This window comes from Mercenaria mercenaria, chromosome 17 (assembly GCF_021730395.1).
Source record: "Mercenaria mercenaria strain notata chromosome 17, MADL_Memer_1, whole genome shotgun sequence".
Taxonomy (NCBI): domain Eukaryota; kingdom Metazoa; phylum Mollusca; class Bivalvia; order Venerida; family Veneridae; genus Mercenaria; species Mercenaria mercenaria.
In genome coordinates, this window is record NC_069377.1 from 9,179,689 (window position 1) to 9,192,700 (window position 13,012).

General features: G+C 36.7%; 1 protein-coding gene across 3 annotated transcripts in view; it reads right to left on the reverse strand.

Annotated features, from left to right (window-relative positions):
* LOC123536313 (histone-lysine N-methyltransferase SETDB1-like) overlaps positions 1 to 13,012 on the reverse strand; it is a 55,028-nt gene that overhangs the window by 13,676 nt on the left and 28,340 nt on the right. For all 3 annotated transcript variants that reach the window (XM_053528961.1, XM_053528959.1, XM_053528960.1), the window contains 6 exons: positions 10,179 to 10,290; positions 9,470 to 9,625; positions 9,053 to 9,169; positions 4,603 to 4,671; positions 3,241 to 3,346; positions 1,714 to 1,897 (listed from right to left, as the gene is read on the reverse strand). In XM_053528961.1, the coding sequence (XP_053384936.1) occupies positions 1,714 to 1,897; positions 3,241 to 3,346; positions 4,603 to 4,671; positions 9,053 to 9,169; positions 9,470 to 9,625; positions 10,179 to 10,290 (744 nt within the window). The remainder of the gene's footprint in view (positions 1 to 1,713; positions 1,898 to 3,240; positions 3,347 to 4,602; positions 4,672 to 9,052; positions 9,170 to 9,469; positions 9,626 to 10,178; positions 10,291 to 13,012) is intronic.

The window sequence follows — 13,012 nt, forward strand, 5'->3', positions numbered from 1 at the left end:
GAACTTGACCTAGATATCATCAAGATGAACATTCAGACCAACTTTCATACAGATCCCATGAAAAATATGGCCTTTAGAGAGGTCACAAGGTTTTTCTATTATTTGACCTACTGACCTAGTTTTTGATGGCACGTGACCCAGTTTCGAACTTGACCTAGATATCATCAAGGTGAACATTCTGATTAATTTTCATGAAGATCTTGTGAAATATATGGCCTCTAGAAAGGTCACAAGGTTTTTCTATTTTTAGACCTACTGACCTAGTTTTTGAAGGCACGTGACCCACTTTCGAACCTGACCTAGATATCATCAAGGTGAACATTCTGACCCATTTTCATGAAGATCTCTTGAAATATATGGCCTCTAGAGAGGTCACAAGGTTTTTCTATTTTTAGACCTACTGACCTAGTTTTTGACCGCACGTGACCCAGTTTCGAACTTGACCTAGATATCATCAAGATGAACATTCAGACCAACTTTCATAAAGATCCCATGAAAAATATGGCCTCTAGAGAGGTCACAAGGTTTTTCTATTATTTGACCTACTGACCTAGTTTTTGAAGGCACGTTACCCAGTTTCGAACTTGACCTAGATATCATCAAGGTGAACGTTCTGACCAATTTTCATGAAGCTCTTGTGAAATATATGGCCTCTAGAGAGGTCACAAGGTTTTTCTATTTTTAGACCTACTGACCTAGTTTTTGAAGGCACGTGACCCAGTTTCGAACTTGACCTAGATATCATCAAGGTGAACATTCTGACCAACTTTCATAAAGATCCCATGAAAAATGTGACCTCTAGAGTGGTCACAAGCAAAAGTTTACGGACGCACGGACGCACGCACGCACGGACGGACAGACGGACGACGGACGCCGCGCGATCACAAAAGCTCACCTTGTCACTTTGTGACAGGTGAGCTAATAAAAACATTGTTAAAATGCGGTGGAATAATATCATGAAGATGCATCTAACGATAAAAAATGATTTTAATCAAGAGAAAGACACCATTTTAGATATATTCTTTCTATTCTAATATGATACCAAGAATTATCAAATACATCCTTGACATCCACCAAATATTTGTCAGTGTGCCGCTATGTCTGACATTACATAATAATTGTGATGTATAAACAGTGATATACCTGCATAATACTGTAAAAGCAGAAATTTTTGCAATGGTTTATTTTTTGCTATATTCAAGAGGCCCTAAATTAATCCTCCCATACATATTCACCATTAGTATAATTCAAATTCAAGTGTAATACCATTTTTATTAAACCTCATGAACATACTCAAAATTGCCGATTTGCGAAATTTTGACCCAGCAAAAATATGTGCTTTTACAGTAACACACACTTTCAGCTGTCTTTGTTTAACCCTTAGCATGCTAAATTTCTAAAATGGACTCATTCAGTTTGGGCAATACCATTTATTATTCGAAGGGGTGTTCACTGAAAATTTACTAACTGAATAGCGAACAGTGCAGACCATGATCAGCCTGCACGGATGTGCAGGCTGATCTTGGTCTGCACTGGTCGCAAAGGCAAAACCAATCGCCGCCAGCAGGCTAAGGGTTAATAGGAAAACTGAATCCTTTCAAAATAAGCCATATACAATGTAACTAGTGAGCAACAAACAAGATTCAAAGTCAGGCAGTCTGATGACATGATATTCATTCTACCATAGAATTAAAAAAAACAACATGTTGTTACCTTTACTGGGATAAATTCATGATGAACATGAAGTTCTGAATCACAACAGAAGCTGTCGATGGACAGACCACTGTTTGTTAGATTGAGAAATGCGTCCACTTCCTCAAGATTCCGCAGACGTCGGCCGCAAGGTGCACGATAAAACACTACACGTCTTCCATAAGGCTTGGTCTTTGCTACATGTCTGTTTCAGAATGTGACACATAGAAGTATTTACATTATATTTATTACATGTTCGACGTCGCGGGAGTGTAATAAAGCCATTACATAAAATTGATCATACACTAGTGTAATAAAACTTTGATGTCGACGTCCTTTATAGTATAGGAGACTTTGGTCAAAATGACTTGTTTATAATAGTTAGAGAAAGAAGAAGTTTTGATGTTTTGACTTGAAAAGTTAACATGTAATAAAAAGAATATTACATCTGAGACTTTCCAAATTAAATTCATTTAACTGGCTGAATAAAACTGATAAAATGCTCGGCAGAGCCTCCAATTTTATTATTTTATTCAACTTGTTTGATAAATTCAATATGAAAAGACATTCATGTAATATTCTTTATTTAAACTTACTATTGTATCATACAATTATCAAGCTTAATTTATACAAATCCGTCCATGTAGCATTCATCATAACTTGCATTATGGAAAAAAAGAAAAAAATGTAGATCAAGTATTTTGACTGAATTCTGTGTATTTTCCCTGAACGTTCAGTCTGTCAGCAAATCTCTTGAGATCTCTGATTCTATGAAAATTCCTTCAGCTGTTTAAAGATACAGAGTTGCCACAATATAAATTGATCTGACCTCTATGTTTATTTATTTATTTATTTTGTTGGGTTTAACGTCGCACCGACACAATTTTAGGTCATATGGCGACTTTCCAGCTTTAATGGTGGAGGAAGACCCCAGGTGCCCCTCCGTACATAATTTCATCACGAGCGGGCACCTGGGTAGAACCACCGACCTTCCGTAAGCCAGCTGGATGGCTTCCTCATGTGAAGAATTCTACGCCTCAAGTGAGGTTTCGAACCCACATCGATGAGGGGCAAATGGTTTGAAGTCAACGACTCTAACCACTCGGCCACGGAGGCCCCCTGACCTCTATGTGACCTTGAACCTAGGTGATCCCTGTGTCTCATCATATTACAATGGTGAACATTTATGAAGACTTACTGTGAAATCATTAATATTCGTAGGGGACTAATTTTTTCATGGATTTCATGGTTCAGTCAATCCACGAAATTTTATACCAACAAACAAGTAAAATTCCCATTCATTTTTATGTTCAAAAGTTGACATCCGAGAATTCAAATCCCCACAAAATTGTGGTTTTGACCAAAACCATGAAATTTCACGCCCACGAAATTAATTTTTTTTGCAGTATTTGAAAATCCATTACAGGATTTCAGAGAAGAAATTACGAAGAGGCTTAGGTATGCATGTGACTCCAATTTAGCTTTATGTATTTTGTATCTGGCTGTGTATCGAACAAAATTATGACACAGTTTAACAAGAAAGACTACCTTTCCCATCCAAAAAACAGTGGTATAAGTAGTGGATTATTGCCCTTTAATTTCTCCCCATCATCATTTACATCGTTCAAACATTTTCTGCTGCATTTATGTTTCACTGAAATAAGATAAAAATGTTGCAGAATAAACAAATCCATGTAAAACTGGAAGGTGCTTTTGTAAAAAAGCGCATGTCTCCCCCAATGCATAGTTGTATATGCATGAAGTCAATAGGGGACAAGAGCGAAAGTCAGAGAGACACTGATGGTTGGCTGCAATAGGGATAACATACTTGGCATGTTCAATCATCCCACTAAGTTTCAACATTCTGGGCCTAGTGGTTCTCAAGTTATGAATTGGATACGGTTGTCCATGTTCGGGCCCCTATAACCTTGACCTTTAACAGAGTGACCCCCAAAATCATTAGTGGTCATCTACTCAGTAATTCCTATCTCCCTATGATGTTTGAAGGTTCTGAGTCAAATGGTTCTCAAGTTATAAACCAGAAATGGATTTCCATTTTCTATCCACTGCGACCTTGACCTGTCATCTGTGTCATCTGCTCTGCATGACCAATCATTCTATTAAGTTTCAACATTCTGGGTAAATAGATTTTCAAGTTATTGACCAGAAATGGTTTTCCATGTTCAGGCCCCAGTGACCTTGACCTTTAACAGAGTGACCCAAAATCGATAGGGGTCATCCTCTCTGCATGGCCAATCATCCTATGAAGTTTCAACATTCTGGGTCAAGTGGTTCTCAAGTTACAGACCGAAAATAGATTTCCTTGTTCAGGCCCCTGTGACATTGACCTTTAATGCAGTGATCCCCAAAGTCAATAGGGTTCATCTACCCTGCATGATCAATCATCCTCTGATGTTTCAACATTCTGGGTCAAGTGGTTCTCAAGTTATTGATCAGAAATGGTTTTCCATGGTCCGGACCCTGTGACCTTGACCTTTGATGGACTGACCCCAAATCAAGAGGGGTTGTCTACTCCATAAGCCCTGCCACCCTATGAAGTTTGAAGATTCTAGGTAAAATTGTTCTCCAGTTATTGATTGGAAATGAAGTGTGACCTATGGACAGACGAATGGATGGACAGGGCAAAAACAATGTCTCCCCCAATTGGGGGAGACATAATAATACCAGAACCATTAACTGTTAAAAGCGGTGCTTACCAAAAAGATACTGACTGAATGGTAAACAGGCAGAATCAATCATGTCCAGCATGATAAGGGCTAATTCCCATTTCTTTTATGTTCAGAAGACCAGTTGAAAACCACATATCATATCCCCATAAAATGATGGTTATAGCAAAAACAATATCATTTAGTACCGGTAAAATTAAACAATTTAAAAGTCATTCATTACCCATCTTTTTGCGCATTCTATCTTTGTCAGGTATAATGTGGTCCAGCCTTGTACCCAGAGACTCTAAATCTGAAACAAAAGTATATACCACTAATGACTGAAAGAAATAATTCTACATCCAAAGAAGGGTTTAAACCCATAAAACAGCAAAAACGAGGTAATAATTTATTGTTTTAAGTCAGCAACCTTAATAGCAACTTGACCCAAAAGGCTTCTGCTAAATTCAGGTGTACACAAATGTTTATCATCATCTACCACTAAAACTGACATTTACAAGGAAAGATTATGTATGCCCTATGGAATATTTGACTACATCTTTCCAAATTTTCTATTTGATTTTTAAAGGTTTCTTGTGCTATTTCAAGTGATTTTAAGAGCAGAATAACTGGCATTATTGGTTTAGAATGAAATACACCAAGCTAAAACTATATCCCATTTTATAACATTCCAAAATAATCTTTTACAGACATTAATGCTAAAATCTAAATCTATCAAAAGAAACATCTACAATTCAAACAAAGAAACTCTTCAGTGTTGTCCTCTTCATATGATACATGAAAATCAACATCTAACACTGAAAACAAGAGCTGTCCGTAAGACAGCCAAGCTCGACTATTCAAAATATTGTCCCAGAAGCAAGAAAATATTACCCAAAAAGGTTAAATATCAAAAGAGCTTTAAGTTCAAAAGGGGGAATAATTTGACCAAAATGCATATCAGTTATGGGACTTGCTGCTATCAACTAGTTTTATAACCCCGAAGGCACATGTGAAGTTTCAATTCAATATCTGCATTAGTTTTGGAGATAGAAACTTGCATGTAAAACTTTAACCAGAAGTCCAAAAGGGGGCATAATTTGCCCAAAATACATGCCAGAGTTATGGGACTTGATCCAGTGAGGTTAGTAATTCATCTAGAAAAAGAAAAAATAAGTTTCAAATCTATATGCCTTTTAGTAATAGCTGTATGTACTTGCACGCAAAACTTTAACCAGAATTTGCTAAGTCCAAAAGGGGGCATAATTTGGCCAAAATGAAGGTCAGAGTTATCGGACTTGCTGCCATCAACTAGTTTTATAACCCCGAAGACACATGTGAAGTTTCAAATCAATATCTGCATTAGTTTTGGAGATAATAACTTGCATGTAAAACTTTAACCAAAATTTTCTAAGTCTAAAAGGGGGCATAATTTGCTCAAAAAACATGTCAGAGTTATGGGACTTGACCCAGTGAAGTTGGTAATTGATGTAGAAAAAGAAAAAATAAGTTTCAAATCTATAAATTATGCCTTTTAGAAATAGCTGTATGTACTTGCACGCAAAACTTTAACCAGAATTTTCTAAGTACAAAAGGGGGCATAATTTGGCCAAAATGAAGGTCAGAGTTATGGGACTTGCTGCTATCAACTAGTTTTATAACCCCGAAGACACGTGAAGTTTCAAATCAATATTTGCATTGGTTTTGGAGATAGTAACTTGCATGTAAAACTTTAACCAAAATTTTCTTAGTCTAAAAGGGGGCATACTTTGCTCAAAATACATGTCAGAGTTATGGGTCTTGGCCCAGTGAGGTTGGTAATTGATCTAGAAAAAGAAAAAATAAGTTTCAAATCTATATGCCTTTTAGAAATAGCTGTATGTACTTGCACGCGAAACTTTAACCAGAATTTTCTAAGTCCAAAAGGGGGCATAATTTGGCCAAAATGAAAGTCAGAGTTATGGGACTTGCTGCTTTCAACTAGTTTTATAACCCCGAAGACACATGTGAAGTTTCAAATCAATATCTGCATTAGTTTTGGAGATAGTTACTTGCATGTAAAACTTTAACCAAAATTTTCTAAGTCCAAAAGGGGGCATAATTTGCTCAAAATACATGTCAGAGTTATGGGACTTGACCCAGAGAGGTTGGTAATTGACCTAGAAAAAGAAAAAATAAGTTTCAAAGCTATATGCCTTTAATTAAACTGTATGTACTTGCATGCAAAAACTTAACCAAGGTGTGACGCCGACGCCAGGGTGAGTAGAATAGCTAGACTATTCTTTGAATAGTCGAGCTAACAAAATGTAACAAGAGCACTGCAATGCAGAGCAATATACGCCCGAAGGTATGACCTTTGACCCCAATGTTTGATCTTGACCTTGAAGTGAGCCATCCAAAACATGTGCTCTGTATGTTGTCTTGATGTGGTGAACATTTGTATCAAGTTTCTTTAAAATCCTTCAAGCAGTTCAAGAGTTACAGAGCGGACATGAAACAAAGTCATATGACCTTTGACCTCTAAGTGTGACCTTGACCTTGTAGCGAGCCATCCAAAACATGTGCTCTGCATGTCGTCTTGATGTGGTGAACATTTGTGTGAAGTTTCTTCGAAATCCTTCAAGGGGTTCAAGAGTTACAGAGCAGACATGAAACTGCTAGCAGATGGAAGGACCGACACTATCGTTATAACGTAATACACCCCCTTCGGGCATATAAAAAACATTTTTTTTTATAATCCCAACAATTTGTGCTCGAAAAGAATTTTGGAGATTTCACAGTTACCAATACTAAAACAGTTAGCTTCCTAGGTGACAAGGGTTTCTAAATCTCGTTTTTTTTTCCTCTGTGCAAATAGGCTATTGTGAATCTTATAGATTTTTCATGACATTTCATTGAAGTCGCTTCTAATTTGCAAAGTCCAATTTCAGCATTTCAAAATCTGAGAAAGAATTAAACACTAAAGTGCAAAAGTTGTAAAATCATATTCTACTGAAATGTGTAAAGCTGTTTGTTTTATAACCTTACTGTCAAGAAATGAAAGAAAATCTAGAAAATTGATTCACAATAGCCTTGACCCTCTGAATTTGTTATGTTCATAATACTCCTTACATAAGCTTTTGAGAACTGGAAAAAAAAAACACAAAAATATATCAACTAGGGTTACGAACTTCAAAGTAACAAATAGGTAACTAATACCATCAGATGCCGCTTTGATCAAGGGAAGGGGGTTGGACCTAATGACATAGATCATGCATTCTGCATGACATCTTATTTTATGAAAATCATCCCAGTGCTTTAGAAGATACAGATCTGACACAAAATAAAGCTATATGACTTTTCAAGTTATGACCTTGACTTCAAACCTAGTGACCTCAGTTGTTTCCTCTGCACAACATCTTGATGAGGTTAACAATTAATTTTAGTTTAATGAAAATCCTTCCAGCAGTTTAGAACATATGGAGTGAACAATAAATCTATACAACTTTTGACCTGTGAGTGTGACCTTGACCTTAAACCAAGTAACCTTGGACATTTACATACTCTTTAGTATTATGAAAGTATGGATGAATGCGTATGACTCCAATATAGTCACATATACTTTGTTTTGTTTTGTTTGTTTTGGGTTTAACGCCGTTTTTCAACAGTATTTCAGTTATGTAACGGCGGGCAGTTAACCTAACCAGTGTTCCTGGATTCTGTACCGGTACAAACCTGTTCTCCTCAAGTTACTGCCAACTTCCCCACTTGAATCAGAGGTGGAGGTTGAATGATATCAGACACAATGTCTTTTATCAAATCGTCACGAAGAACATACGCCCTGCCCGGGGATCTAACTCATGACCCCGCAATCCGTAGATCTGCACTCTCCCTATTGAGCTAAGTGAGCGGGCTCATATACTTTGTATCTGGAGGTTTAATAACAAATATAACATAATGTCCTTTGTATGCTGGCTAAATATAACTGTTAAATTTTTGATACGCGTATTGTGTGATCATAATACCCAATAATAGTCAGCTATATGAGCAGTTATATACAGCACAGCTGACTTCCACACTGTTTCATATCATTTCACACTGTGTATGATTACTGAATAACAGAATTTTAGTTATGCGTATCAGTGCAGGTACTGTGTGATCATAATACCCAATAATAGTCAGCTATATGAGCAGTTGTATACAGCACAGCTGACTTCCATACTGTTTCATATCATTTCACTGAATAACAGAATTTTAGTTATGCATATTGGGGCCAGTTAACCTTTCTAGAGGCCCTGGAATACATACATATACGAGTTAGTATTCAATATAAGTAACTTACAGCTATTCACTTCTACTGTAAGGCCTTTAGTCAAGATACTGTAAAATCACTAATATTCGTGGGGGGCTAATTTTCGTGGAGTCAATCCACGAAATTTAATCCCAACGAACAAGTAAAATTCCCATTCATTTTATGTTCAAAAGTTGAAATCCACGAATTCATATCCCAATGAAATTGCCGTTTTGACCAAAACAACAAAATTTCATGCCCACGAAATTAAATGATTTTACAGTAAGCATAAAAATTTACATATTTCAATAAATTTGAAATCATTTTTTAGTTCCATAACATAAAAGATATTATGTGTTATATAAAACACGGAGGCTTGCCTTAGATTGGTTCTAAATGATTAAGCTATATACAAAATACATACCAACAGTTCCAGCATCTTCTGATGTAGACAGTCGTTCCTGTAACACTGTGGCCATGTCTTTACTGCTTTTACTAGTGTTACTACCACTACTGCTGATAGTAGATGTTGTAAACTTATCTGTAACATAATGTAACACAAATTATACCTTCATGCATTTCAGTTTCAGATTTACTTTGACTTAAAGTTCCGTAAGGATTTTCATTTATGCTGTGTGTGTGTGCGGTGGTGATGACAGGATACTAAAGGTTAAGAAATAAAACGAAAAAATCTTACAAAAATTACAGTGTTTGTCCTTAAATCTAGCAAAACTGCATAGCCTGTACAATTCATTACATTTTCTATATTAAACAGGGCATGGGATTACATATATTTTATATATTTATCAGGGGCTCGATTTTTTACATATTCTGTACTTACCTGGGGGTTGGACTTTGAGAGAAGGTTTCTTGTCTTCACTTCCTTTCTTTATTTTAAGCCATGGAGCCTCCCAGATCTGACCTGTGTTAAGTGTAGACCCTTGTGTTGTACTCTTTTTGGCTACAGATTTCTTCTTATCTGCTTTTGCCGGTGAGGCTGTCAAATATGAATTTACAAAATTTTGAGAAATTATTATTAATTTTGTTAATATTAAATTGTGTAGTTTTCACTAAAACATCTATTATGTTGGCATATAAGTTCCTTGATTTAACATTTAAACCACTCAAGAAACAGAAAATTTACTTTTTGTATGGAATTTGGTTTTTGCCTGTAAGCCAGTGCAACCTCTAAATCCATGATTAAATAACGATTTAAACATATACATACATATTATGAATATAAACAAATGCAAGAAACCGAAGTTAGTGAATAAAATAATTAATCTTTATGTAACAGTTTTAAGGTAGTAAATCCATAACTGATTACACATTTCCATCATTCTCTGGTTTTAAGAATGCTAAAAACTGATGATAATATATAGCCACACAGAAAGTGTCATTTGCATTTACTGGTCCACTATCTTAACCTAAATGATTATTAAATAACATAAAAAAGAAAAGATACTATGATGGCCAAATTCCCACCATGCATCTGTTTTTTTCTCCCTAATCAGCCTACTGCCTTCTTCCTGAATATCAGTATAACTTACTATTATCTGAACTGTTATTTCTTGTATATTCCACTACAGGTTTCTTGGCTCCGGCCATTGTCAAATTATGTCTTTTCATCTTACCGGCATTTCTGTTGGCTTCTGCATTTGCCTGAAAGTATAAAAAAAGTATAATTGTCAACAAGAGCTCATTGAACACGAAATGCGCCCCTTGATGCATTCAGTAATTGCACATGGAAACAAAAATTATTTGCTCACTGTAAACAAAAGTTCTACTATTCTGGTTCAATGTGACACTGACCTTTGACCTATTGACCTCAAAATCAACAGGGGTCATCTGCTGGTCATAATCAACCTCCCAATCAATTTTCCTGATCCCAGGCCCAAGTGTTCTTGAGTTATCACCCGGAAACCATTTTACTGTTCTTGGTCACTGTGACCTTGACCTTTGGCCTACTGACCGAAATCAATAGGGATCATCTGCTGGTCATGATCAACCTCCCTATCAACTTTCTAGATCCTAGGCCCAAGCAATCTTGAGTTATTATCCGGAAACCATTTAACTGTTCCGGGTCACTGTGACCAACCTTCCTATCAACTTTCATGATCCTAGGCACAAGTGTTCTTGAGTTATCATCTGGAAATGGATTGGTCTACATACAGACCGACCAACCGACCGACCAACATCTGCAAAACAATACACCCCTCCTTCTTCGAAGGGGGGCATAATAACAGATGAGACTTCAGCCTCTGAAATCACAAATAATACAGTGAAACACCAACAGTTTGATGTTGCACGGGGACGAAATGAATGCCTGTATTATCCAGGTTTTGTTTGATCTAAACATAGAATAAAATAAAAATGTGTTCATTGTAATAAGGCTGTTCAATATTGTCCAGATTCAATATCAAAACCGGCAGAAAAATAAAACTGATAAATAATCAACACTTGGTAAATCTTACAAACACAGCTACAAAACTGATGGCATGATAACAGAAGAAGAACAGTTACACTCTACCAAATCTACAAAAGTGAACAGAGAAACAAAAAGGCATGGTATGCACAACTGATGATGTGTCTGTGTCGAAAATGCATGAATATGTTTCTGAGATTTGCTATATAAAAATTTGTATGGACAGAAGTATAAATGCACAAGCACAGAGTTACTGTTTGGTCCACATAATCCGTAACACGGTTTTTCGTGAACTAGCAGTTTATTTTTCATGACCCAGATATAAACTACTCATCATTCTAAAAGTATCCAAGAGTAATAGTCATTCTTTAGGATGATGTAAAACATCAATGGTATAGCTTTGCACATCCGTGCAGGCTGATCATGGTCTGCACTGTTCGCTATCAGTCAGTAAATTTTCAGAGAACACCCCTTCTACTAATGAATGGTACTGCCCAAATTGAATGATAGACCAGTCCATTTTAGAAATTAAGCAGGGTAAAGACTAAAGAGAAATCCGGGAAAAACCTTGATATGGAAAATGTTGATCAAACAGTAATTATGCGTTTTGTTGCATTTACCTCTGTTTTGGACCGCAGAACAATGTTGTGACGATCCAAAAAACGACTGGCCCAATGCCGACTAGCCTTGAACTCTGGGTTGTAGAGATGAACCAGCCCTATAGCATAGTGACAAAGTTCATCCATTGAAACACTGTTCTGTAGATCTTGCTGCTCCCGAACATACTGGCAGATTTTGTTATCTATCTCCTGTGAATAGCTCAAAGGTCTGCCCACGGATGGAAGCTTACCCATCTCATTCCGCTCAGTGAAATCTGTATACATCCAGTTGGATATAGATGACCTAGGAACTTTAAATTCCCTAGAAGTCTTTCGCACCCCGTGAACATGTGCAAAGTCCACTATTTTCAACTTTTCTTTTAACGTGAACAACTCGTATCGTCCAGGAACTGAAGTTGAATTTCTTACAGTAACCTGACCACGGACCTTTGATTGCGAACACTTTTTGAAGCCATCTGTGGACGAGTCTTCACTTTCACTATCAGCAGACATAAATTCACTAGATACATCTGAACACACGGGACTTGAGTCTCTGCACGAGCGTCTTGGACACGTGGAGATTCCTTCAGCTTCATGCTTGATAAGTTGACCAACTGGATGGTTCTGCTGTGCAGGAGGAATCCCTTCCCGAGTGGTCTTGAACTTAACAACAAATTTAACCATTTTAATTTCTAATTTGCATTGATTTTATCCTGTAACGAAAAATCTCACAAAACTTTTTTTGGCCAAGGTTATTTTCTCATATAAGCAACACATACTGTTCACTTTTTGGGAAAATGCTTTTTGACATATGCACGGCACAAATCTTTGAGCAGACCGACAAACAGACAAGGGCGAATCTAAGTGAACATAAACCAAATCTTACAGGCACATAAAGATAACCTGTGCCATCACACCAAACATCCCTATAGGTGTATAAAAAGGTGCATAAATCTGTAAGAACAACTAGAAGGATTACTGTTCGAAAATTCTATAATCAAGAGACCCAAATGGGCCTACATCAGGCACCTGAGGATCGCGTCTTTTAGTCCCTAGATGATAAATGCAATGATATGATATGACCTAGATAACCTGGTTTATTGACAACAGATAAACCCTGTTTGAAAAACAGCAACTGGCACTCAGTGAGCAAAATTAGATTCAAAAGCACTTCTTTAAGTCCAAAATTTGCTTATTTTGAAGTTGGCAAAGGCTTCGGTATTGAATTCTAGGTCAGGGTCTCCTCCACTCAAAATCATGCAAATTGGTATTACAAACTGAGAAAATATGCTTAACACTGGAAAATTCAAGTCAAGTCTGTTTTTTCCAAAGAGCAATTTTTAACACATTTTTTTTTTGA